Source organism: Gossypium raimondii, chromosome 7 (genome assembly GCF_025698545.1).
Source record: "Gossypium raimondii isolate GPD5lz chromosome 7, ASM2569854v1, whole genome shotgun sequence".
Classification (NCBI taxonomy): Eukaryota; Viridiplantae; Streptophyta; class Magnoliopsida; order Malvales; family Malvaceae; genus Gossypium; species Gossypium raimondii.
The window spans coordinates 3,870,652-3,895,770 of NC_068571.1; the positions used below are offsets into that span (position 1 = coordinate 3,870,652).

General features: G+C 30.9%; 2 protein-coding genes across 3 annotated transcripts; both read right to left on the reverse strand.

The window, feature by feature from the left end:
* Positions 1 to 2,607: 2,607 nt before the first annotated feature.
* On the reverse strand, positions 2,608 to 2,778 carry LOC128042431 (uncharacterized). Its single transcript, XM_052633469.1, has one exon. The coding sequence runs from the start codon at positions 2,776 to 2,778 to the stop codon at positions 2,608 to 2,610; it is 171 nt and encodes a 56-aa protein (XP_052489429.1).
* Positions 2,779 to 14,278: 11,500 nt separating this feature from the next.
* On the reverse strand, positions 14,279 to 21,007 carry LOC105766536 (protein PSK SIMULATOR 3). 2 transcript variants are annotated; one of them, XR_008197845.1, is made up of 14 exons: positions 20,861 to 21,007; positions 20,507 to 20,777; positions 20,046 to 20,371; positions 19,796 to 19,888; positions 19,616 to 19,706; positions 18,938 to 19,031; positions 17,827 to 17,924; positions 17,314 to 17,383; positions 16,727 to 16,830; positions 15,927 to 16,043; positions 15,648 to 15,724; positions 15,428 to 15,472; positions 14,752 to 15,305; positions 14,279 to 14,605 (listed from the first exon to the last, which is right to left on the reverse strand). XR_008197845.1 is itself a non-coding variant. In XM_012586024.2 (13 exons), the coding sequence occupies exons 2-13, from the start codon at positions 20,762 to 20,764 to the stop codon at positions 14,804 to 14,806; spliced, it is 1,875 nt and encodes a 624-aa protein (XP_012441478.1). In that variant the 5' UTR covers positions 20,765 to 20,777; positions 20,861 to 21,007; the 3' UTR covers positions 14,279 to 14,803. The 2 variants fall into 2 exon arrangements, 1 of the variants encoding a protein (XP_012441478.1); XM_012586024.2 differs by having other exon boundaries at positions 14,279 to 15,305.
* Between the last annotated feature and the right edge of the window lie 4,112 nt (positions 21,008 to 25,119).

The window sequence follows — 25,119 nt, forward strand, 5'->3', positions numbered from 1 at the left end:
TGTCATGATTCCTCCAAATAAACAAAATTATCCCCAAAACGTGATGTTCAGAAAGAATGTAGCAAGGGTAATTGGTAACACATTAAGGGTTTATAATATTAGTCTAGATTTGTGCTTTTCCTTATTCCATTGTTTTTTATATTCCCGAAAAGTATGTGTTGGCAACCCTAAATTTATAATTTACCAAACCCCATACACTAAAAGCACATTAAAATTATGGTAAAGTTAGTGCGGAGGAACCAACTAAATTCAAAAAGAAATTTAAGGATCAACTAAACATAAATGGATAAATTGAGGAGGTCAAATTATATATTATCCCTAAAAAAACATGGAGAGGCACTAATATTCTGTGCATGAAGGGATAAGATGGGATCTCAAAAGCAGGGAAAATATGTTTCGAGGATGACAGAACTTGTCAATGAAAACCCTAACAGTAACTTCATTGAGGCTTTTGAGAACCCAAAGATTCCCCTCAACAGATGTAATATACCCCAAAGAAAAATGAAACATCAAAAGAAAAGAAAGATCAGTGAATGTGAAATTGAGAATGGGAGTAGAGTGTGGCAGGAAAAGGAAGTGCAGTGGGCTATGATGAATGAATGCAGTTGAGAGCAATGGGTTAAGGGCATTATTGTGGTCGTGATACCAACAGCAGGTGAAGCTACCACATGATCTGAACCGTCCTTAAAACAGAGAAGGAAGTTAAGATCATGCTGGCAGCTTCAACAGCCAGTGGGTGCACGTAAAATCATCAGCCTGATATGAGTAGCTCCTCGTAATCATCAGTGGTGGAGTGGGTTTACTCATAAAATTATAATGATAAGGTGTTTGAGAAGAGGAAAAAGAGAGGATATATATAGAGAGGGATTTGAGTGCATTTAAGAGTAGTTTTGATTATGATCACAAATGCTCTTAAAAAACAAAGGTATTGGACTGGCTGAGCAATGTGCAGTGGTAAAAAGGTGAGACAAAATGAATATTGTGATGGCCACTCCAATAGCATTGAGACACAAAGACCCTGAAAAGTTCTAAAATTTCTTGCTCTAGAGTGGAAGGAGGCCTTTATCAACTATATGTGGGTCTCTCAATTTTAACCCCACACCAAACAAAACAAAATAAAATAGAAATATTTGACATTTACAGAATTTATATGTAATGGGTTGGATGTGATGTCACATGTTAATAAAAATAAAATTTATCGAATAAAAAAAATAAAATTTATTTACTTTTTCTTGAAATGTAAGTAGAACTTAAAGGTGCCGATTGAGTTTTAGTTCGATTAGCGTTAGCATTATTGTCAATGTAAGAAGACGTGGGTTTAAGTGCGTTGAAGCACATTATCCTCTTATTTATGGGTTGGGGAGGGGCTATGGTTAATTCTAACAATTGTGTCAAAAAAAGTAGATATAATCAAAACTTATAATGAGATTGCTTAAAAAAGAGAGAGAGAGAGTATAACTTCAAGGTTAAATTATGCTATTAGTCCCTATACTCTATGAAAGTTGTGATTTTAGATCTTGTACTTTAATTTTGGTCATTTTTAGTTCCTTTACTTTTTAAATTTTAAAATTTCGATCTTCTCCAAATGATAATTGTTAAGTTTATTAATTTTTTTAGTTCCTTTAATTTTTTCATTTTAGTTCCTTTAATTTTGGTCATTTTAGTTCTTTTACTTTTCAAATTTTAAAATTCGGTCTTCTCCAAATAGTGTCGAGCGAAATTTTTTTAGGGGCGAAATTAAATTGTATATTTTTACGATAGTCAAAATGTAATTTCATCATTTTAATAGTCTATACTTTTATAATTTTTAAAGGGTTAAATCAAATTTTTATCATTTTAGGGGGCTAAAATGTAATTTTACCATTACTAATTTAAAATTTTATGAATTATAAAGGGCCTAAATTGAAAATTTACCATTTTAGGGAGGTCATGGCCCCCTTGGGTTTCTTAGTGGCCCTGCCACTAGCGGCAAACTTATTATCATATGTGCAATGCCATGTGAACTTGCTATTTTTACATATTGCTCACTAAAAATCTAGTTAATGGATTAACAACTGTAATTTGCGTTTAGACAGAAATTTCAAAATTCAAAAAATAAAGGGATTTAGAATGATCCAATTGGAGAATATGGGCTAAGCTACAAATATTGTACCCATATTACAAGACTAGTAATTGAATTTAACCAAACGAATTCAATTTCTATTCTTTGGATCAGCACTAACAAATTGTATAATAAGAGCAGAGAATGAATGGATAGAAACAATAAATGAGAAATAAATTGCGAGTCATAATTATGGGAACAACTAAATAAATAGAACAAAATAAAAAACAAATAGCGGTAGGGGTGGATATATTACAAAATTGAACTTTTTTTTTATTCTTCCCTAATTTTTTTGTTTGGCTTTTTGGGAAAACAAAATACAAAAAAAAAGGGCATTTTGGGTTATGGCGGATCAGCGAATTATTGGGCCGAGCTGGATTTAAACCAGCGTAGACATATTGCCAACTAATTTATAGTCCGTCCCCGTTAATTGCTCGGGCATCGACCCAGGAAGAATCAATTCTAGATTTATTGATAATCCATGATCAACTTCCTTTTGTAGTACCCTACCCCCAGGGAAAGTCGAATCCCCACTGCCTCCTTGAAAGAGAGGTGTCCTGAACCACTAGACGATGGGGGCATACTTGCCTAACCGCGACCATACTATGCTCATAGTATGAGCAGTTTTTTGAAATTGTCAATATAATGGAATGACTAGAGCCAAAAGCTTTTTTCATCTTTTATGATTTTCTATTTTTGATTCACGATTTATACTCAGTAAATCATTCATTTTAATCGCCGCTCTATTCGATATAGAAATACATTAGATAAACTCAATCTATTATATAAATATTTCTTAGAAATAAATAGATATTATAAAAAGAAACTAGATTATATTAATAATACAAAGTATAAGATCAATGATTATTACGACGAGATAGGCATGTTTCTATCTTACACTAAGCCGGTAAATTAACAAAACGTAAATCAAGAATTTTTTTAAAGAGGCAGCAAGAAGTTATCGAAAATTATATGTGTGTGTGTGTGTTTTTCTAAAAATTGGGTTCAATGTAGTACTATCCGTAGTAAATGCATTTTCTCAATAAGTCAATAGATGACATAGGATTTAATTTCTTTGGATTATTATTTAATTGAATGAATAAATTAAATAAAAGAGTTCAAAGTAAAAATTAAATTAAGTAGTCATCGTAGTTTAATTTTAATCGAATAATTAAATAAATTTACATATAGATTCTAATATGATAAAGTCATCATGGCTTTAATTTGATTATTTAAATATTAAGGTTAAATCCATCAAACTAGCTATTAGGGATAATGCACCGAGGCGCCCTTGGAGTCGCCGGCCATGGTACATGAGAATTCTTCCAAAAGTTAATTAATTTACTACGAATTAGAATGTAAGCCTTGCATATATTCCTTTTATATACCCCATATTTACCAAAATTGATATACAAGAATATACATGAAAAATTCTATTGAAATTTAGTGAAAATTTCATTCGAGTAATTTTCTTGTATTTGAATAAATTCTACTTTTCTTAAGTTTTGGTTCTAGTTTTGTAAGAGTTATAATTACAATCATCTAAAAGTTATAACTCAACTTTAGAAGTTGAATTTGGTTTGAGATACGCATATAGGGAGTAGTCAACTACCACCTTTGCAAAGTCTAGGTTTTTGTCCTATGCTCGATTTTTTTGAGTTAGATCCCACACTCTAAGCGAGAGTCCGAGAGTAGTGGAGAACGTCATTCAATTGAAAACTTGAAGACTTTGGACTTCAAGTCGAGTGGATAAAAAATCAAGGCATTTTCTAAAGCCCTTTTGTGATTTGGACACCTGACCAAGCCTTGGAACATAACTATTTTGTTTGATCATATTTATTACTCTAGATTGTTGGAAAAATAGTTTGAAAATAGTGGAACTAAGCACAACAAAATTTTAAAAATTTTCATTTAAACTAACCAGTCGTGATGTTTATAGCAATAAACTTATTACACGAATTATACTTGTGTTTTCGGATATGACAGACTTTTTCATTTCCGACTTTCGACATCACGATCTTTTTCACTATCCTTGACCTTCGTTTGCTAGAGCGTGGGCTCTATTCACAAATAATGAACACTTTAGTGAAACTTTAAGAGCTAGAAACCAAAAGATGGACTCTGTCAAAAGATAGAATTTATTTGGAAAATAGCTTGACTATATTTTGACAGAATATTGATATATGAGAGGTGTGTATTTGACCTAGCCCTTAGTATCTATTTATAGAGAAGCTAACAAGTGTTTCAGTTGAACAAAGTGTAACCGAATAATAATATTTTAATAAAAAATGGCTCCTACTAGGAGTATACAAGCTAGGGGCGATGACAAGACCTCTCTGGGACTAGGGTTTGTTGCCTTTCCTATTAAATTGGGCTTAGATGGGCCTTATCATTTATTGGGTCAATTATATGTGTTATCTAGTCTTTAAATCAACTCATATAATTTCTCAACCCAATAAATATTTTTCCTATGCTCAAAATATTATTTATTCATTCATTTAATTAATTAATTAAGCTAAAATTATTTACTCAACTGAATTCTAATTCTGTTAAAATCATGACAACTTAACCATACTAGAATCTATGAGCAAATTAATTTAATTAACTTGTTCTCATGAAACTATAATGACTTTATTAATTTAATTTTCACTTGAACTCCAATTATTTAATTACAAAATAAATAATAATTTGAATAAATTAATTTAATTCCGAGTCATCTCTTGTTTATAGAGAGAAAACCCATTCACTATGATAATGATACATGCGATTTATTTCTCTAGTTCGTTGTTTCACACTTTCCATATCATTGATTAATGCAAACCATCAAGGTTATATCGAACTAGTGGAAGGACCGATTGGACATAAATAATTAGGGTTAAAATAATTTGTAATTAAGTTTCGACACTTTTTCTATTAATTACAATATTATTTAGTCATGGAAGCATTTCATTAAGTTATCATGACTGAGCTCTCCCTATTATATACCATTACAAAAGTTACTTCATCAAGTTCTCATCCAATGACCTTGTCACGTGTGTTACCCTCATTGGATATGATTAATCTCTTTGAGATAAATTTGGTCTTCCAATATGATCCTATTTTATCTCATGATAATCATTACATCTTTATTCATGAAAGGCCAACTACCAACAAATAGCAATTGAATAATTCGTTTTAGGACAAATGACTCGTGACCACGTTACTTTTCATCTATCATATAATGTCAATGAGAGGATATCATTTGCCCTTTTATTGGGCTATGGATTCCACCATTGTAAGTGACGTTATGTCATGCAAAAATCGTATACCCCAACATACTAGTTTTAAGCTTTATTACTAATTGAACTCAGGCTATCAATACATGAAAGCATACGATTCACGCACAAATAGTTTGTCACTTATTCAAGATTTAGGTAAGTCACGCTATGAACATCACAAGTGAATAAAGCCAAAACGAATCTAGGATTCACTCTACTTGAGTCTTGTCTGGTGCACTATCAATCTAGACAGTTACACCTATGTATATATTTTGGGAGTAATTCATCCCGATACCCAAGACAATGTATCTCTCCAATTGGATTTGATAAACGGCATATTAGTCTTTTAACCGATTTTTTCAATTTTAATTAAACTAAAGACTATTTAGATTATCTACTAATATAAATTGTCTTCTCGCATTATTATTTGACCTCATAATGCAATTTGTCAATAGTTAAACGTTAGATATTAATAAGCTAATATTTGCTTTCATTTTACTTTGCATGCAAAAACTGTTGAGGACAATATACAAAAGATATTAATGATAACGATGGAGTTTTATTAAGTCAATTTGTTCAAAATAATTACAAGTACATAGACGAAATCACTACACTAAGGGCACTAGATCCCAACAATTAGATATCACAACAAAGATCCGTTATAAAAAAATTAAAATTCCACTATGCCAACTCTGACATGTTTTCTAAACGATTTTTTAACATTGTTGAGTACGACTAAGCCTTATAGGCAGTGGTCATTCTACCAAATCTTCTTTCTTTATGGCATGTATAATAGTGGTGCAGGTTGTATTCATATGAGTGTATTGCGCAAACTTTGAGTAAACCAAAGCCCATTCTCTTTTTCAATCTAGTTGTGATGTGTTTCTTGGTTGATTAAATTTTGAATCAGACTTGGAGTTTTGTGTATTATATGTGTTTTTCTCTTTTTCTTAGAGTTGATAAAGCTTGGTGGGTTGCATGTATATAATAGCATATCTTAGAGATTTGTGAAACACCCTTGCAAAGAAATTAGTGATGGCCCACTCTTCATTAAGTTACTTTAATCCTAATGTAGTAACATTGAACCTTTTGATGTACTCTCTTAGGGTTTCATCCGGGTTCTATTTAACAGTTATAATATATGTAAGTGTACACATTGCAATTTCGTGGCTGCCAAAATCTGTTAGCAAATTAATACTAAGCTCGTTGAAGTTGACAACAAAACATGGCGTTAAGGAATACCACTATTCTATTGACAAACCTTTAAGGGTTGTAGGGAAGACATGACATTGATCAGAAATGCCCTTAAGATCATAAAATGGTTCGATATGATTAGGATGACTAGCAAGCTTTGTAGTCTATTCATGTGTCCGAAAATAGTTTGAGTTTTGGTGGCACTTTAGCTTGACGAATCACTAAATAGAAGGGGTAATGTTTTGTGATTAACAATTCATAAATATCTTTGTAGGATTGCTTAAGGTTTTTTAGTTCTTGTTTTAGGTCAACCATTTGCTTTGCTAGGTTAGGGTTGTAAAAAGGATATTAAACCCATTAAAGTACACACTATATATTTATGTCTCGTTAATGTTTATTAGAGTTAATGTCATTATAATGATGTGTGGGCTTGTTGAGTTTGTTGATGTTGTTCGAGACTTTGAAGTCCCCTATTTAACACTTAATGTTTAGGGTTATATTGGTTGGCATTTGCCCAAGGTATCCTAAGTCTTGCCTCTCACGGTTCATAGCTTCATGTTCAGCTATAGAGCATAAGATCTCTAAACAATCTTAAGGAACAAATTGTAGGTTCTCATGGTTGGTTCATTGATTTAACTGGCTTCGTTAACTTTTGCAAAAGTTGTTTGGTTTAGCATTTTGTTGCGATGTAAGGGCGGATGTGAAGATTTGTAGTTGAGCAAGGTATTGAGGATGACAATTTGGTTGTTGGCATGATGAAGCTAAGGAGAAGGTAGTGTAATCATAATATGGTTGGTGATGAGTATATGCCTGATTGAATACATCTAATAGACTGTATTTAACACAAATGAGGTTAACCTATGTAATTGGAACTGTACTGGATACGAATGAGGTTAGCCTATGCAAAGTAGGATGTAACACCCCTAACCCATCTCCGTCGTCGGATTAGGGTTACGAATTATTACGAGAAATAACAAATATCATAACATCACAAAACCAACCAAATATTAATTTAAATATAAACTATACATAACCAATCATCATTCATGGCATTCATACAAAAACGATATAACCAATCATCATTCATGGCATTCATACAAAAACGAGTCTTAAATCGAGTTTACGAGAACCTAAATTAGTTTGTAAACAACTAGGGACTAATTTGAAACAAACAAAAAAATGTAAAAAAAAAACTAAAAACAAGGGTCACACGGTCGTGTGGCTCAAGGACATGGTTGTGTGGCCAAACCATACACAGTTTGAAAATAGGGTCACACGATCGTGTAACAACCTGTGACAGTGTGAAACAAACCTGCACCAAAATTTAATAGGTCACATGGCCGTGTGGTATAACTATGTGTGGCATACGGCCGTGTAACAACCAGTGTCCCAGGCCGTGTGTACTTAAAATGACTTCCAAAACAAGCAATTTCATACACCATTTCTTAAGTACCAAACGATATCAACCCTTTTCACCTATTCAAAACACATATAAACATGCCAAAAATATGCTAAAAACATACAACCTATGTGCCTAACCAATATGCCCACATTGGCACCACAAATCAACACTAATCTCAATTCACATTTATTATATACATGTTCTTACCTTATAAACCAATCAAACATATCTATACATCTATTTCATTTTTATCCAATGAACCAAACATCAAACTACTTTCATAAGGCATATAGCAAATGGTCAAAAACACTTTTATAGATATACCATTGCCATCACACACCAAAATAAACCAAAATTAATAATTAAGATTCACATCATAAACACATCTCATATTTCAATTAACACAAAACATATCTATAATGCTTATAACATATATATACCAAAACCCTATTTACATGCCACTTATAACCGAATCAAAATAAACAAACTAGTTACCGAATAAGTTGCCAGATAGTGTGATATCCAAAAGCAATCCAATCGATAGTTCGAGTTCGGCGATCTACAAGAAAGAAAAATCAACACAGGGTAAGCTTACGTAAAGCTTAGTAAGTTCGTAATAAACTTTAACTTACCATAAAGGATGAAATTTTAAACATTTTACAAGATAATTTAATATCTTGGTCATGAGTTCATTAATTACCTATACACATCTTAAGTCTCACAAGGTTAGTGCGTATATATATATATAACATATACATGAAAAGCACGCTTGGTACATAAACCAACCATTACATATTCATTTAACATTTCACATCTTCATTTCAAGACACTTCATTTAACCATTTCATATTACCATTCATTTACACATTTAATGCATAATTATTTTGTATATCACATTTCATTTCAATAATTTATATAAATATATCCATTCATTGTCTAATTCCATTTAACCCTTTCATATATTCCATTTCATTTTACACATTTAACACCCAATGAACCAAATGAAATAACATCAGATACATGAGAACAATGTTCACACAAAGTGTGCCTGTAACAGTAACCATAATTGTAAATGCTCACACGAGCTATGAAATGAATCTGCTCATACGAGCTATAGGTCGGGATGTTAGGCTACACGAGCTATGGAGAATTCACAACAAATATAGGACCTCATCCACTGGTAGGACATCCAAGACCAGCACTCAAATTGTAATAACCCTAATGACATGTCATTTGAATCCTAAGCCTTCACGAGGTTCATACGGGCCACTATCCATTCCAATTCATTCAAATTTCTTCATATCATACCATTACAAGAATTTATCCATATAGTTTGCATTTACGATCATAATAATTAACTTAGCTAATATGGTAATTCAAATCATTTCATTAATTACTATATATCAATTAATCCAATTCATCAATTATCAATTATAAAAACAAATGAACTCAATCACAACATATATAAATCATTATTAAATCACAAAACAACAACTAATTAGTTAAAGCAATTTATGAACTTATCTAACCTCAATAGCTATGAACACTTCAACGACGATTACTCAACTTTTCCTTTCTCGCGATTATCAACCAATTGATCCATTTTTTATCTAAATATAATAATTTTATTCAATTAACCAATTCAAATATCATAAAATACTGGAATTCATATATTTGACCCTTAATCATCATTTTACAATTTTTCCTTAAACTTTTATTTTTATTCAATTTAGTCCCTAAAACCGAAACTATTATATCTTTCAAATTTAAGCTTTGATTTTCAATCCAATTACAATTCTACCATTGTAACTCCCTAAAAACATAATTATATTACATTATTACAATTTGGTCCTTATTCACAAAACTAACAAAATTTACTTAACAAATTAGTCCACATTCACAAATAAGCTCACAACCATACAATTAAACATCAAAAGCTTCAATTTTCATGAATGTAAACATTTTTAAAACTTTACCAGCTTTGAAAATGGAGATACGGATTAATTGAACCTAATTGCAATGATCTCAAAAACATAAAAATTACTAAAAACAAGCACATGGGAGACTTACATGCAATGGCGGACCGAACTTGAATAAACGATGGCTATGGCTTTCTTGTTTTATTTCTAAATTCGGTGAAGAAGAAAGTGGAAAATGAAAGATGATAATGGATGTTTTATTATTATAAGATTTAATATTAATTTAACTAATCATTTTGATTTAAAATCTAAATAAAACCTACCATAACCGGCCACTAATAAGGAAAAGGGTAATTTTCAACATAAAACCCTTAATATTAATTAATTCAACCTTTTAAAAATAAAACAAATATCAATTAATTTTTATAACTTTTATAATTTAGTCATTTTTCCTTAATTAATATTCAAACGTCAAAATATCTGGATCAAGTTTTAATATACCTATATAGTAACTCTGTAAATATTTTTATTAAATATTTACAGGCTCGATTATAGAAATGAGGTCTCAAAACCTCATTTTCAAAAACCACTTGACTTTAGGGACAAACCACTTGTACTTAAATTTCCATTCACTTACTAAAAAATATCAAATCAAAATTAAATATAATATTATATTTGACTCATAAATATTAAATAATAATATTTACAGACTCACTCGTCAGACTTGTGGCCTCGAAACCATTATTTCCGACACCACTGAAAATGGATTGTTACATAGGAAGTTCAACAATAGCAATGGTATTAAAGGAGATAAATGGCGTGATGAGCAACAATACCATAAATACTAAGGGGAATGTAGGGGATGATGAGAGTATGTTTAAGGCATTGAGGAATATAGGGTTAGAGGGTTGTAATAGTAAGCAAAGGTGGGAGTTTAGCTAACTTTAGTGGAATTAGACACGGTAAGCATTTGAGGCATGCTAGGGTTCTAACTACATAGGAACAATGTGGCTAGTGGCGACATCAACGGTGGCAACATTAAATGTGAAGTTCTCAACAATAGAAGGGTTACCAATGGTGTTACGTGGATTGGATTTGGTATCGAGAGGATTATTTTCATTGTTAAATGAGTTGGCTTCAGAATCGATAGGGTTAGCTTCAATGGTGGGATTCATGCCTCTTTGCTCGTTCCCACAAATGGTATTAAATATTAACATCTTCTTAGGATGAAGATAGGTTGGAGGTTGTTTATGGATTTGTGAGGACTTTGTGCTAACAAGACAAAATGAAGAACTACGAGGGGTGGTGGAGCTTGTGCTCTAGGATGCTATTCAATGCGTAAGTCAATTAGGTGATGAGAGCTTGAAGGAATATTTCAGCAAGGGAAAGGTAGTATTAGTGAGGATTAACGTCCTGAGGTTGTTGGTTGCATAAAAGTGCGTGATTAGCTAGTGCTAGTGTCCTTGATCCAACAGAATTATCTCCAAACCCTTTGTTGATCTTACCTTGTAACTTGTGACAAGTACTATTCTTAAACTAATAGTTATTTGTTGCTTGTGTGCCAGTTAAACATCTTGTAAGGTTTAGACTTTTGAAATTTATTAATTTCTTTCTGCTTAGAGCCTATTAATTTAACTCTAATTTTAATAATAAATTTGTGTGAGTTTTAAATCGATTTACATAAAATTCAGGTTCATAATAAAATCATGTGAGTCTCTCTCTTCTCTTTTCATTCCATAGAATCTTCATCGGTTACTTTATTGGGGGTACCTTCTCTCCTTCCTTTCAAGCATCTATCTATCCTTTATTTAGGTTGAAACCCATTATTTATAACTCTACCTTTGAGATGCCATTTGTCAGAAAGCTTGATCCTGTTTTGCATCTAATGGGTGTCAACCAGGCATTCTTTTATTAAGTAAAGCACTTAAAAGAGCCTATTCAATAAAAGCTATAAAGATTATAATTTAACCTTTTGTTTTGATCCTTTTGGTAGGTTTGTGCAGAAAGGAACCAATGGAGGCATGCCAGACCCCCTTCACCCATTTAGGGGTATCCAAAATTGGGAAAAATAAATTCCTTAGAATTTGGCTCAAATGGGGTGTCAACAAATCATGAATCACTGTTTCACAACTTTCATTATTCCCATCTTTGTTAAAACAACATAAAAGAAAGTATCCTTTTGCTTATACATGCTTATATATTATATATTCACAATCACAGCCTAAGCTAAAAAAGTAATTGTTGACTTTAAGTTATAATTTTTTATATATTATTTAAAATTAAATATCGAATATAATTATATTGTTTAATAAATTATAATATAATCTTCAATAGAATAAAAAATAAGGATATATCTGAAAAGCTATTGAAAATGGAAATTTTCAACTTTTAATATTTTAAACATTTATTTGATATAAAATTTTCAACAAAAATGCTGAATAAGATAAATAGTTGCTTACCACTTAAGGTAAAAAAATATTTAAAAATTTAAATTACCATATTTATATTTCCTTCAAAACTACTCAAAATAATATAAAATATTAGATTAATAAGATTAAAAATAAAATAAGCTTTTAAAATTTAATATTTACTTTTATCAAACACACCCTAAAATAAAAGAAACAATTGAATTTATTCTCTATTAAGTGATAAGTCGGTCCTATCTACTTACCGTTTTCTACATTTTCTTTTAGAAAAAACGAATCTATCTAATAGTTTTCATTATTGATTATCAAACGTGTTTAAAAGTTGAATTGTTGAAAATATTAATTGTCAACTGACTGAATTTTTTCGACATTTTATCAAACAGGTCTTAGTTAATCAATAATCTCTAATATCAACTTACTTGACCGATGAATTTAGGTTTAATCGATTTGTTTTTATATGTTATAAAGATAAATTTAAATTATATATCATATACATTTATTTATACTATAAATATAATTGAGCTTGAAATTATTGGAGAGAGATAAAATGGAAACACAAATTATAAATTCCAGAAGATAGAATGTAATTATTTTTCAGATCTATAATTACATGAATCCTTCTTGAATAATCATATTGTTTTGGGTAGATAATGATAGAAATTTGGTTGAGTTGGAAGGCAAATTCAATGTGATTAATTGGAATGCTGTTAATTAATACCCAGAATAGTTTAGATTCCACTAATGATTAAGAAAGAGCGACCAGCTGAAATAGGCCACCTGGTTTTAATCTTTGTCCTTTTCTTTTTAATCTTTGCTTAGTTTCTTGTAAATTAGTTTAGGAAATTCTATAAGTAATATTGGTGCTTAGACCCTGGGTGGGTGGATGCCAAATTTTAGTTTCGTTTTTTAGGTTTCGGTTTGACTTAAAAAAAATGATGTTAAAGTTTTATTCAAATTTAGTCTAAATAAAAAATGTTAAACTCAAGCTTAATTCGACCTACTCATATTAAAATTTTTATATTATTTATACATATATATATATATAAAAAACAAACTTTTTTAAAAAAATAGTACATCAAATACACTAAAATTTTAAATAAATATTTTCTAACAAATTGAAAATACGTTAAAAAAATTTTGTAAACTTAAATAACACTAAGATAGTTGCAACTTAGTAAACAAATGCCTCTAAAATAGTAGGAAAATTAACAATAAAATAAGAGTTATGCAATATTTAAACAATAACAATAAAATAGTAACAATATAACAATAAAATGACAACAAACAACGAAAAGAAAAAAAATTTAGGAACATTTTGATCGAGCCAAGCCAGGTCAGAAATTATACCCAGGGCCCAATCCATTTAAAAAGTAGACCTTATCTTTTTATTATACACTTTCAGGTCTTTAAATGTTTTTATCTTACACCAGTAATTGTGTCATTTTGTTATTAGCTGACAATGCATGAAACCTATTCATTGACAGTGTATCAAATATTAATATCTTTTTTCTTTTTAAAATTAAATTGGATACAATTGTTTCTAAGTCGCTTGATTTGACTAGTTATCTTTTTTCTTTTTACAAAATAATGCCACATGACACCATGAGATTGGTCCAACATGCCGAGTGATGTAAGATTTTATCAGCGGTAGAGGGAGGTACTACATTGATAGACAGAATTAAAATTTAGGTTTCAAAATCAATATTTTTAAGTAAAGAAGCCACATTAGAAGATTTGTTAAAGTACCAAGGGCTATAGATGCCATTATCCCATCCTTAAATTTAGGTCTTGATTTAAAACAAAAAAGAAAATAAAGACCAAACAGGGTAAAGCAATATAGCTAAAGAACTAAATGAAGCATTAAGCCTAGATCAAATGATGAGATGGGAATTACCTATCTAAAATTCCATGTTTTGGTTTTAATTTTTCTCATATTGCATACATATCATGTATTGTATCATATCCGAAGTTGTTAGGTCTAATTTAAATCACCTACGAAATATATATATATATTATAGAAAATACTTAATAATTTAAATCCATAAATTACACATATGAGGTATATATAATTCTATGGATAATCAAGTTGGCATAGGTGTAGAGAGATGGCTGATTATTTACCCAAGTCTAAAGGAACAACACAAGGGGCACCTTTGAAGAAACAAAAGAGGTTAGGTTGTGTAATACTAATATCTCTACCAAAAGATAAAACTGACCTAACAATCTGTAATCTGTACAGGAAGTCAAAAGCCATTGCAGCATCACCCCCCCTCTTTGCCCTGCAGATACTCTTTGACAATAGCAGCCTGAGTAAGAGGACCGGATTAGCCAAACAAATGTAAAGATTGATGGATTCGGCCAAAATTTTGGAATGCTATTCGCAGTGTAGCATCAGCAGAACACCTCTTTTATGCTACTAACTGCAGAAACTAAATTATTTATATGCCAGTACCTCACTGCTCATGTCATCAGTATTCTCTTCCGTACTCTAGTCATTCAATGAATTAGCTGAGACTGTCGACTCTATCGATAACATCCAATGCTTTCTCTTTGTACATGCCATAAGCTATGATGGGAACTCCAGAAGGAAGCCTTTTTGTCAACCCCTTTTCCTTGCTTACTCTTGGAGGAGAGTGGCCGGTACTCTTGCTTAGGCAATCATGCTTTCTCAATCTTCTCCTCTCACAGTCAAAATCCAGACTTCGGCTAATCCCCTGGATTCCTACTTTCATAGTTAAATCCTGCAACAACTTCTCTTCTTCTGGAGTTTGAGCAGTGGGAGATTCAGGTTTGGGTGGCTTATTCTTCTCTCTAGGTGTAACTTGGGTTTTGGTAGATGTATTCAAGCCAAGAGCGACACTTGACTTCGATTTGTTGACCAAATAATGGAGCCACAATAGTTGCTCAAGAATATAGGTTTCAGTTTTCTCTTTATCGGCATGGTGAAGTGTCTCAATCCGAATTACATCTGCTGGTCCAGTTGAAGGCTTCTTGTTGAGCTCAGGACTATGTAACAAAAAAAGGTGAAAAAACAAATGTCAAAATCTTCTTTCACTTGGCATATTTGCAGATTTCTAGCACCCAAAAAATAAAACCATGAGAACAAGGAGAAAACTATAGTTACTCACCCTGTATTTGCCCATTCCCCAACCCAACCAAAACCATGATGGGCTCTGTGTAAGTGCAATGAAAGCAACAAAGACTGTTAGAAGGCTTAAGAAATAAAAATGGAAAAAAATATTTAAAAAAAGCAGAAGCAGAAGATAAACAAGCCAGAAGCTTCTTATTTGTGAGATAGCTGATCATCATTCTTGGTACAGAAAGAAGAAAATAGGTTGGCCATCTTACTTGGTTGTGTTAGCGGCAAGTGGAACAAGCCACTGCAATGTCTTCTCCATCTCATCTTTGACTTCTGTAACAGTAAGCTGCAGAATTCCATACAAACAGATTAGATGGTAAACAAACAGAAAAGGATTACTGGAAAGTTCAAAATAAACCACTGCTTGGTTGGAAATAAATATCAAGAAACGTCCAGCAATCCTTTTTGGTTTTCAAATTATTAATATGTTTTTGGAGACAATCAGCATCTTCCCTACAAAAAAAAAAAATTGACAAACCATAGACTACCTCTGCTTTGACATGAAAAGATCGTACTTTCGGGCGTAGAGCTGATTTTATGGAGGGTGGCAAGTTCTGGTATAATGCCTCCCTTGTATTTGCAGGGATAGAACTTGATCGAGCAACCTGATGAGCATAAGGATAAGAGAAGTTTTGAAAACATAAATCTATTGAAGCAAAATAAAAAAGACCAGGTAAAAAATGGGATATTTGCTTTTCTAAGACAAACTAAATAAAACCAGTTCATCATATTTAATATGTAAAAGAAATCTAATAAAACTATTAATGTAATCCCATTGATAGCCAAGTCAAGCAGGGCACTAGCCAGACTTTGAATGAAACATTCAAGTGATTCAAGATAAAAGCAAGCACAAGAACAAGCTGCTCATTTATTTTTATTGATTTTGATGTATTGTTGTATTTACTAAAACTTAGATTAGAAAAAGGACAACCATTCTATAAGTCAATTAGGATAAGACACATTTCCCATGCATACTTATTTATCCTCGTGCAATAGCAGGCAAGCATGCTCACACATGCATGTGTATGTAAACATGCACATGCATGTTTGTATCTCTCTAACGCTTAGACAATTTTCTGCCCATGCTTGTTTTCTTTTTACCTGTGGTCTGTTTAATTAAAGGCAATATTAGAAAGCATGACATGTCAGATGTAGCATACACATAGGGTGTAGTTTCAATTACTTATCTTCAGCAAAATTTAGAATATAAAAATAAAAGAAACATGGAAGAATCAATGCCAAACACATAAACATGCAAGAGGAAAAAAAACAGAGAAGACAAACTCACAAGAGTATCAACTTGCATAATTATATTTGCATAGTGCAAAGCAAGGCCAGCAGGCCCCAATCTTTGGTGACCGCTCTCAGATCCTTCAGGTGATTTTTGATACTCTATAAAATTCCAATGAAGGGGAAAAAATCATTGAAGTAAAGCGCTAATTTCTAGAAGGTAAATATATACAAGAAGAAATCATACGTATCATGTCTAATAAGCTTAAAAGTAAATAACTTTGTAAATATGTACCAAGTTTCTTTCAATTCCTTCTTTTGCATCAGGTATATTACTCAACCTTTTATTCTTGTAAATGGCCAGAATTTTTTTTCTTTTGTTTGTAACTATTGAAAATGAAGCTAATAAAAGAAATTAAAAGATAAAGAAACCAAAGGACACTGAAGTTGGGCATGCTTTTTGGTCACCTATTGCCTTGAATGAAAGATGTGCCTAGGCACAAAAGATAAGCAACTAAGGTGCTCTGCTTTGCACTGCACCTTATCACTTTGAGATCACCGAACTAAGTGGTATCAATCATGCTCTTGCATGAATTAAATATTCAAAACTTAAAAAATAGGAATATTAATTGAATGAGTACATACCATTACTACCAAAGGCACAATGGATCTCCAAGATTAAGTAATGGACAATATCAACAAGTTTCTCCATGACCTGCAACCAAAAATTATAGTCTGAACAAGTAGCAACATCACATTTTGCTCGACAGTTAACATTTCAGTAAACTAACTAACTAGGCAATAGTGTTTTTGTTGACAGCTCATCAATTCCAGATTTCTAGGAGTTTGTTTAGGGATATTATTTTATTTTTATTTTACTTGATTACTTAGGATCATTTCCTGATTTCTTGCTACCTGATTTCCAGTAATTTGTCATATTCTAAGCATTAAAATAGGATAGTTTCTTTTATATGAGTAGCCTAGAATTCTTCAATAAGTGAATTTCTTTCTGTTCTCTTTTACAGAAATTCTTTCTATTCTCTGTTTTCAGTGTTCTGCTTTTCTAATAGGAAGAAGTATTAGTTATAAGAGAGGATATATGGAAAAAGTACCATCAAAGAAAATAAAGGTCAAATTGAAAAAGTAAACTGCATCTACCTCTTCCAAACTTCTGGACCAAAGTGACTTTTTCTTTAAATTTCTTACTTGCTTTCTTTGGCTTTTCAGATCAGCCTTCAAGATAGCAAGGCTGTCACCTGCATATCACAGAAAAATCATACAAGCTGAATATTTAGTAGTTAGCAGAGAAACAGTTCCAATTCTATACAAGCTTCTCCCGAGTTTTACACAACTTCTCCCAAGCTGAATATTATTGTTACTACAAAAAATTCCAAATCCAAATATTAATATATTCTTACAAACAAGTTAGAGCTTAACTACTTCATCTCTCTTTCTCAACTTCTCTTCATCTTTATTATGTCAGTTCTCACTTTTGAGAAGTCCCAACAACAAAGGAAGCTAGTTTTCAGGGAAAAAAGAAAGAGCAAAGAAAACCATGATTTTGCAACATCAGTAAGGGAACTCCTTTAGTTTTTTAAGTCCTATCTAAAAGACTAAAACATCATTCTCTTATCTTGTTCTCAGTTAACGAGTGACTATCTTTTTAATTGCCTCTCCTCATCATTTTAAGCTAGTTCTAAGATATGAGAAGGCCCAACAACAAAGGAAGCTAGCTTTGAGTGGAATAAAAGAAAGAGCAAAGGAAACCATGGTTGGCCCACCTTCTACTTGTATTGACATGTAGCTTTTTCAATCATGTCCAAGATTGTGCCGCATCAATAAGGGAACTCCTTTGTTTTTGAAAAGTCCTATCTAGAAGACTAAAATATCATCCTCTTAGCTTATTCTTAATTTATGAATGACTATCTTTTAATTGCCTTTTCTTCTATGACCACAAACTCATTTCAACATATTTATTCCAGCAGCATTCATCTTATGGCATATCATCTTTCATGATCATTTTACAAAAACCTCCAACATGGAAGCTCTTATCAATACTATCCCTGTAACACATCTTATTTTATCCATATTTTCTAATCCTATGAATAACTCAATTATGAGGCCTTCCTTGCAAATAATTGAACCAAAATACAGAGCACAATACTTCTTGATCTTCAATTGCTTAGGTTACAACTAAAGCAACATCTCAAATCAAGTGCGACTTAAAGAAATTATATATATATGCAACCAAAGGAGATGTAGAAGTCACCTTTCTGAGTGCCAGCAGAATTATCTTCCTCTTGACGCTTACGCAAGTAATCTTGCTCAAATTTGTCCAGAATCTGTAATTCCTGGTATAGTTCCTGCAACACAAAAAGCAGTTCTTTTCAACCTCCTTATCGTTTTCAATCTACTATACTGAAGTCCCAAAAGATAATACATTGCAAAGATAACCGAACGAAAAGCAACTATGATATGTTGGCTCCTAATACATCAAGGTTTACAGCTAAACATGTGATGCAGATCATAATTAAGGAAATAAAAGATTGAATACAACAGGGGCGCCTAAAATAAGGACATTATTTAATGTAGGGTTTATTAGTATATTATAGGGATCATCATCATATCTCTTAATTTTTCAAACTGCTAGTAAGCTAGGAAATGGATCATTTTACTTGTTTGAGTCTTGTATTTTTGGCAAATTCCAAATTTGCTGTAACAGAATCATTTGAAGATGTTTCAATGCCTGTGATATTAGGTTTTAGATTTATTTCTTGCAGTTGTTTGATAGTCAATTTTGAAGTTCCCAACCTAGACACTCAAGTCCTTACAAGAATATGATGGTTTGAAGTCTTTGAATATAAAAGAAAACCAAGAGAACTCAATAGAAATACAAATTTTTGCACAATATATTAGTACTCGGTGACATGTGAAGCATAAAACTTACAGCGGTATATTGAACTGAAATCATCAATTGCTCCACCAGTAATTCTGCTTCTTCCTTCAGTTGTTTCTGAGGAGAAAGTTCTCTGCTGATTCTGGAAAATGAAAATAATGCATCACTTAAACGAAGCACATTAGCACATTGGAAACAATATTCACTGAACTACTATATAACATGCATTACTTCTCAAAATAACGTTCCAAGCTATGCCATTGACGATCCTTTGAACGGTTTCCAAAACGAACTACTTCTCCTGAAAAAATTTTCAATTCTTCCCTACAAATATTGAGTTAAACAGATTCTTAAGAAAAAATTTGAGCATGAGTTGGTAGGTTTTTAAGAAGACCATGCAGCTAAATACTAAAAGGAGAGCCACCAAAAGGCAACACGATTAGCTGAAAGTAGTGTCATGGGTAGTTGATACCATATTTACCTTTTGTCAACTGCGACAATTCTTAAGAGTTCATCCATATCTTTAGATATTAAATTTTGAACACCATTAGAGGCAAGTACTACTTCTTTTAAATGCCTTACGTTTCTTCTAGAAAGGGATTGCATAAGATTTGAACCCTTCACAATCGTGTTTGCTACCTCAAAGGCTAATATTGAGAGTTCATTGCCTTTAGTTGCCACTCCAGAAGCAAACCCTGCGCTAGGATTTAAACTTGTCATGCTACTTCCTAGAGTATCCAATACCTCCACTGCTTTTCCAAGTCCAACTGAACCAGCTTTGCCTAAACGTGAACCCACCTCTGAAACCTGCAATGTTAAAAGTAGGATCGTTGATAAAGTCGCTAATGAAGTAACATTCAAGTCTTGTGACTGGTGTAGTTTAAAACGAAAGCAAAAGACGGAAGTGTTAAAAGAAAAAAAGGGGGAGAATTTGAAGATTACCTTAGCAACAGCAGCCTGGGTGGACCTAACTGACCTAGATTTCTGAGACATGCCCCTTGTAAGACGGGGAATTCCATCGTAGAAATCATCGGTGGGTTCTTCGATTCTCTTCTCCATGATTTCCGTCACTTGAGGTGGATTCATCAAGCTATTTTCAGGAACAGCCTTGGTCTGATAATTATTGTTGAAATCACCACCCCCATAGGCATTTCCAACTCCACCATCTCTGACACCGCTCCTCGAACAAATCCCGCCCATTCTTCAGCTTCTCCTGATTATAATTATTCAACTCCAACATTCAAAAAGTAAAACTATAAATTACAAAAATATATATATATGAAAATGTTATCTTACCAGCATATGCCCAACCAAAGAAGAAAATGGAGAAGTTGTGAAAGCGTAGAATTTCAAAGAAAGAGGTACTGAAAGTCCACCCAATCGCCATCCCCCGCCGAGTAAGAACGTACTTTTTTTTTATTTTAAAATTTTAAAAAAAAAAAAGTTGTAGTATTCGTCCAATCAATGTCTGTCAAGTGACGCAAGTTGGACTTGAGAAACGTAAATTGGGCGAATTGGTCAAAATCTCAAACTGTTCTACGCTGACTCTACCTTACTTTCGCTATGTTATTTTCTTTGGTATAATCATTAATTTTATTCTCAACATTTACATTTTTTTCAATTTGGTTCTTATATTTTTAAGTTAAATTTAGTCCTCCATTTTTTCTTTGAATAACCGAATTTATTTTTAACAAAAATATTGACTAAAATGTTAGTTTTTTATTAACATGGTAGCCCACATGACAATCTCATTACACGTCTTGAACAGGTGGTCAAATTGATCAGACCACTGATTTCCAATTTAACTGACTCAATCGATCTGGGTGATTCAAAGAAAACAAATTATTAAAAATTTAATAAGCGTAAAAAAATTTATAATATATATAAGCTAGTTCAATTGATTCAGCCGCCGATTCAATTGATTTTTCTAGCTTAGTTCAATCAATTCGTACCCGCTTATGAGTTAACCAATTTTTAACCTCTCAATAAATCAATACTCTAGTCGGTTTTTGGTTCGTTCAGTTGATTCAATCCAATTTAGACAATGCTGAATATGATATATAAGATAAATAATATCATGTTAGAATGAAATATACATGAACTGATACACGGACTACCATGCTAATCTCGTTAAAAATTTAATATTTTAGTCAAAATTAACGATTAAATTTAATTTTAAAAAAACTAAAGATGAAATTGATAAAAATATAAATATTGAATACTATATTTGTCATTATATTTTTGTTTGTTTTATGATGGCTGGCTCGGAGACTTGTTCAACTCCCAAATTATTCATTCAATTTGATTAGTTGGATTCGATTGGGTTGAGTTTAAATTATTATTTATTAATTAAACTTTATTTATATTTTAATTTAATTATAATAAATATATATCATTAAAATTTATTTTAATATTAATTTATCAATGAACATGAATTTTTTTATATTTGATTAATAGAAAAATCATTTATATAAACATATGATATATTTATATTTTCATGAGATACCGAATTTGACTTTTAATTAGATTATTTTACAAAATAATTTTTAAAAATAGTTATGATTTTTTATAAAAAAATAATTTTACGTATAAAACTTAAGTCTTTACACAGTGGCGCATCTAGGAGGTTGGCAGGAGCCTCGGTCCCCAGTAAAATGAAAAATTGTTCATTTAGGCTCTTTAGAAATTTTAAAAATTAAAATTAGTAAAGGTAAAATTACACTTTGACCTCCTAAAAATGATAAAAATTTAATTTAATCCTTTAAAAATTATAAAGATATAAACTATTAAAATTTTAAATTTAATTTCGACCCCCTAAAAATTTTTCTAGCTTCATTTCCCTATCTTTACAATGCAATTATTTGATTATTAATTATAATTTACTAGATTTTTCTAGATAATAATATATTATTACCTGGAACAAGTTCACTTATTTTCATTTAAATCTTATTCAATAAATAATTTAAAATTGTTTATAATTAATAATAATATTTTTAGGTGTTTATTATATTTATTTATAATATAATTAGTAATATTTATGTTTGATTATCTTATATCTAAAAGAATAATAAATATGTTTATTTATGGTTTACTTGTTTATTATTTAAGAATAGATGAACATGTTCATAAATATATCCGTTTAATGTTTATAAACAAAATCATTTAATTTTAATAAGTGGCAAAAGTTAAAAAAAATTTCTCTAAATTGAATTACAAAATTCGAGAAATTATAATGTAATTTTACCGTCACATTAACTTGAAATTTATACTTTTTAGAGGCCAAACCATAAATTTACCCTTTTTTGAGAGGCAAGGACCATACTTTATATAGTGCCGCCCCTGATTTAAATGAACAAACAAAAACACGTCTAATTTTAAATAAACAAACATAAGCACAATAAGACCTGATCATGGGTCGGGCTACTCGTCTAGATCTTGAAAAGTGAGAGAATTTGGATAAAAATATAGGTCCAAAAAATGGGTTTGAACCAAAAATAAAGCTCATTTTCTAAACGGGCCGGGTCTCGAGTAGGATTTTTTGACTTGGGCCTGACCCGACTTGAATCAATCTAAACTTTCTTTTTCTTCTTCTTTTTTTTTGCTATCATTTCACTATTATTTTGCTACTATTTTGTTATTATTGTTTGGATATTGTATAACTCTTGTTTTATTGTTAATTTTGTTACTATTTTAGAGACATTTGTTTGCTAAATTGCAATTATCTTAGTCTTATTTAAGTATAAAGATTTTTTTAATGTATTTTCAATTTGTTGGGAAACATTTATTTTAATATTTTAGTGTATTTGATGTATTATATATTTTTAATTTTGTTTTAATATAAAAATTAATTTTAGAAAAAGTTAATATGGGCACACCGGATTAGATTTAGATTTAGCACTCTTTATCTAAGTTGGGCTTGGACAGAATTTTAAGCCTATTTTTTTTGTTCAGGCCAAAATTTTTGCATCAACCCAAAACCGACCCGGCCCATGATCATATCTAAGCGTAATCTTAAATTCTCAACAAACATGAACAGGGTACGAGCAAGCTTAAAAAAAAGGCATAATGACTTATTTTACCCTCTAACTTTATAAAAAAAATCATTTTAGCCCTCTATTTATTTTTTCACCCCTTTTAGCCCTTGAACTTGAGTTATTTATCAAATCACCTTAAAATAGAAAAAAAAATAATATTTATTAACTTTGCTGATGTGAAATCCACATGTATACCAGATTAATAATTAATTAATTTTTAAAAAATTAAAAAATATTCATATTGGACCCAAGGCAATCTTCAAGTCTGCTTGTGGGTCTCCCAAACAAACTGATGGGCCTAGCAGCTGGTTTTTAACTGTTTTTTTTTTTTTTTTTTTTTGTCTTCAAGTATATACTGCTTTACAACTAGGGTTTATTATTAATTTCAAATTTTAAGTTTAATTATTTAGTATATGTTATTTTTAAATACGTGTATATATTTTAAATATATAATTTTATATACGTATGATGAAATTTTTAGTATTAATAAAATTAATTCGTATATCCGCGCGATGCACGAGCTTAATCATATGTATTGATTAGAAAATATATTATGTTTATTTGTTATAAAATAGCAAGGTTTCAAAAATCTTGGTGATTAGGAAAATAGAACAAAATAGTATAATAATTTTACTTTTAGAATCCTAATATTTTGTATTATAATAAATATAATTTTAATAGAATTGCATTAATGTAAAATAAATTTTCAACATATAGAGCATAAAATTTAATTATCAATAAAATTTCAGTACAATATTATATTTATATTTAAATATGAATTTAAAATTTAAGGTTTTTATATTTAAATTCATATTAAAATAAATTATTAATAAAATATGTTTTGCATTTACATTTTAAAACTTTCAACACTTGTATATAAAACCATAAATCTATATATGTTTGTCGTGCAAGATATTAAACGAAATCTATTAACAATAATAATGGAGAAAAAAAAAGGGTTACTAGGAAAAAGCCCTGTCAAATAGAGAAATTTTCTTTCGACCATATTTCAATTGTTAATACGATATATAAGGACCGCTACTACAAATAGTACTACACCTTTGATTCTGAAATATCGATTGTTTGTTGAATCCTGTTATTGATACACAGTATCAATGAAAGCTAAGATCAGAGGTCAAGATCGGAGATGGATCCCTTTAGGATGTTTGTAGCCTTTTATTATATTGGGTCGAACCCCGGGTCGGATTCCAGGTCGAGTTGTTTTTATTATAACCATATAACACCTGTGAGTTGTGTGAAATAAGATACTCCAAATTCAATGGTCCAATAACGTTCTCGGTGAAAAAAATGTGAAAGAAACATCTCACTGAATTGGATTGGGTCTATGAATCTAAGATGGTGAATATTTTTAATCCAATTTAAAATTAAAACTTTATTTATTGTTTAAAATCAATTAATAAAAAAAATCTTAATTAACTATACTAAAATGTTTTTTAATAAATATGCGTAGAAAATTTTAATAAATATGAATAATTAGTTTTTATTTGATTTCAACATTTA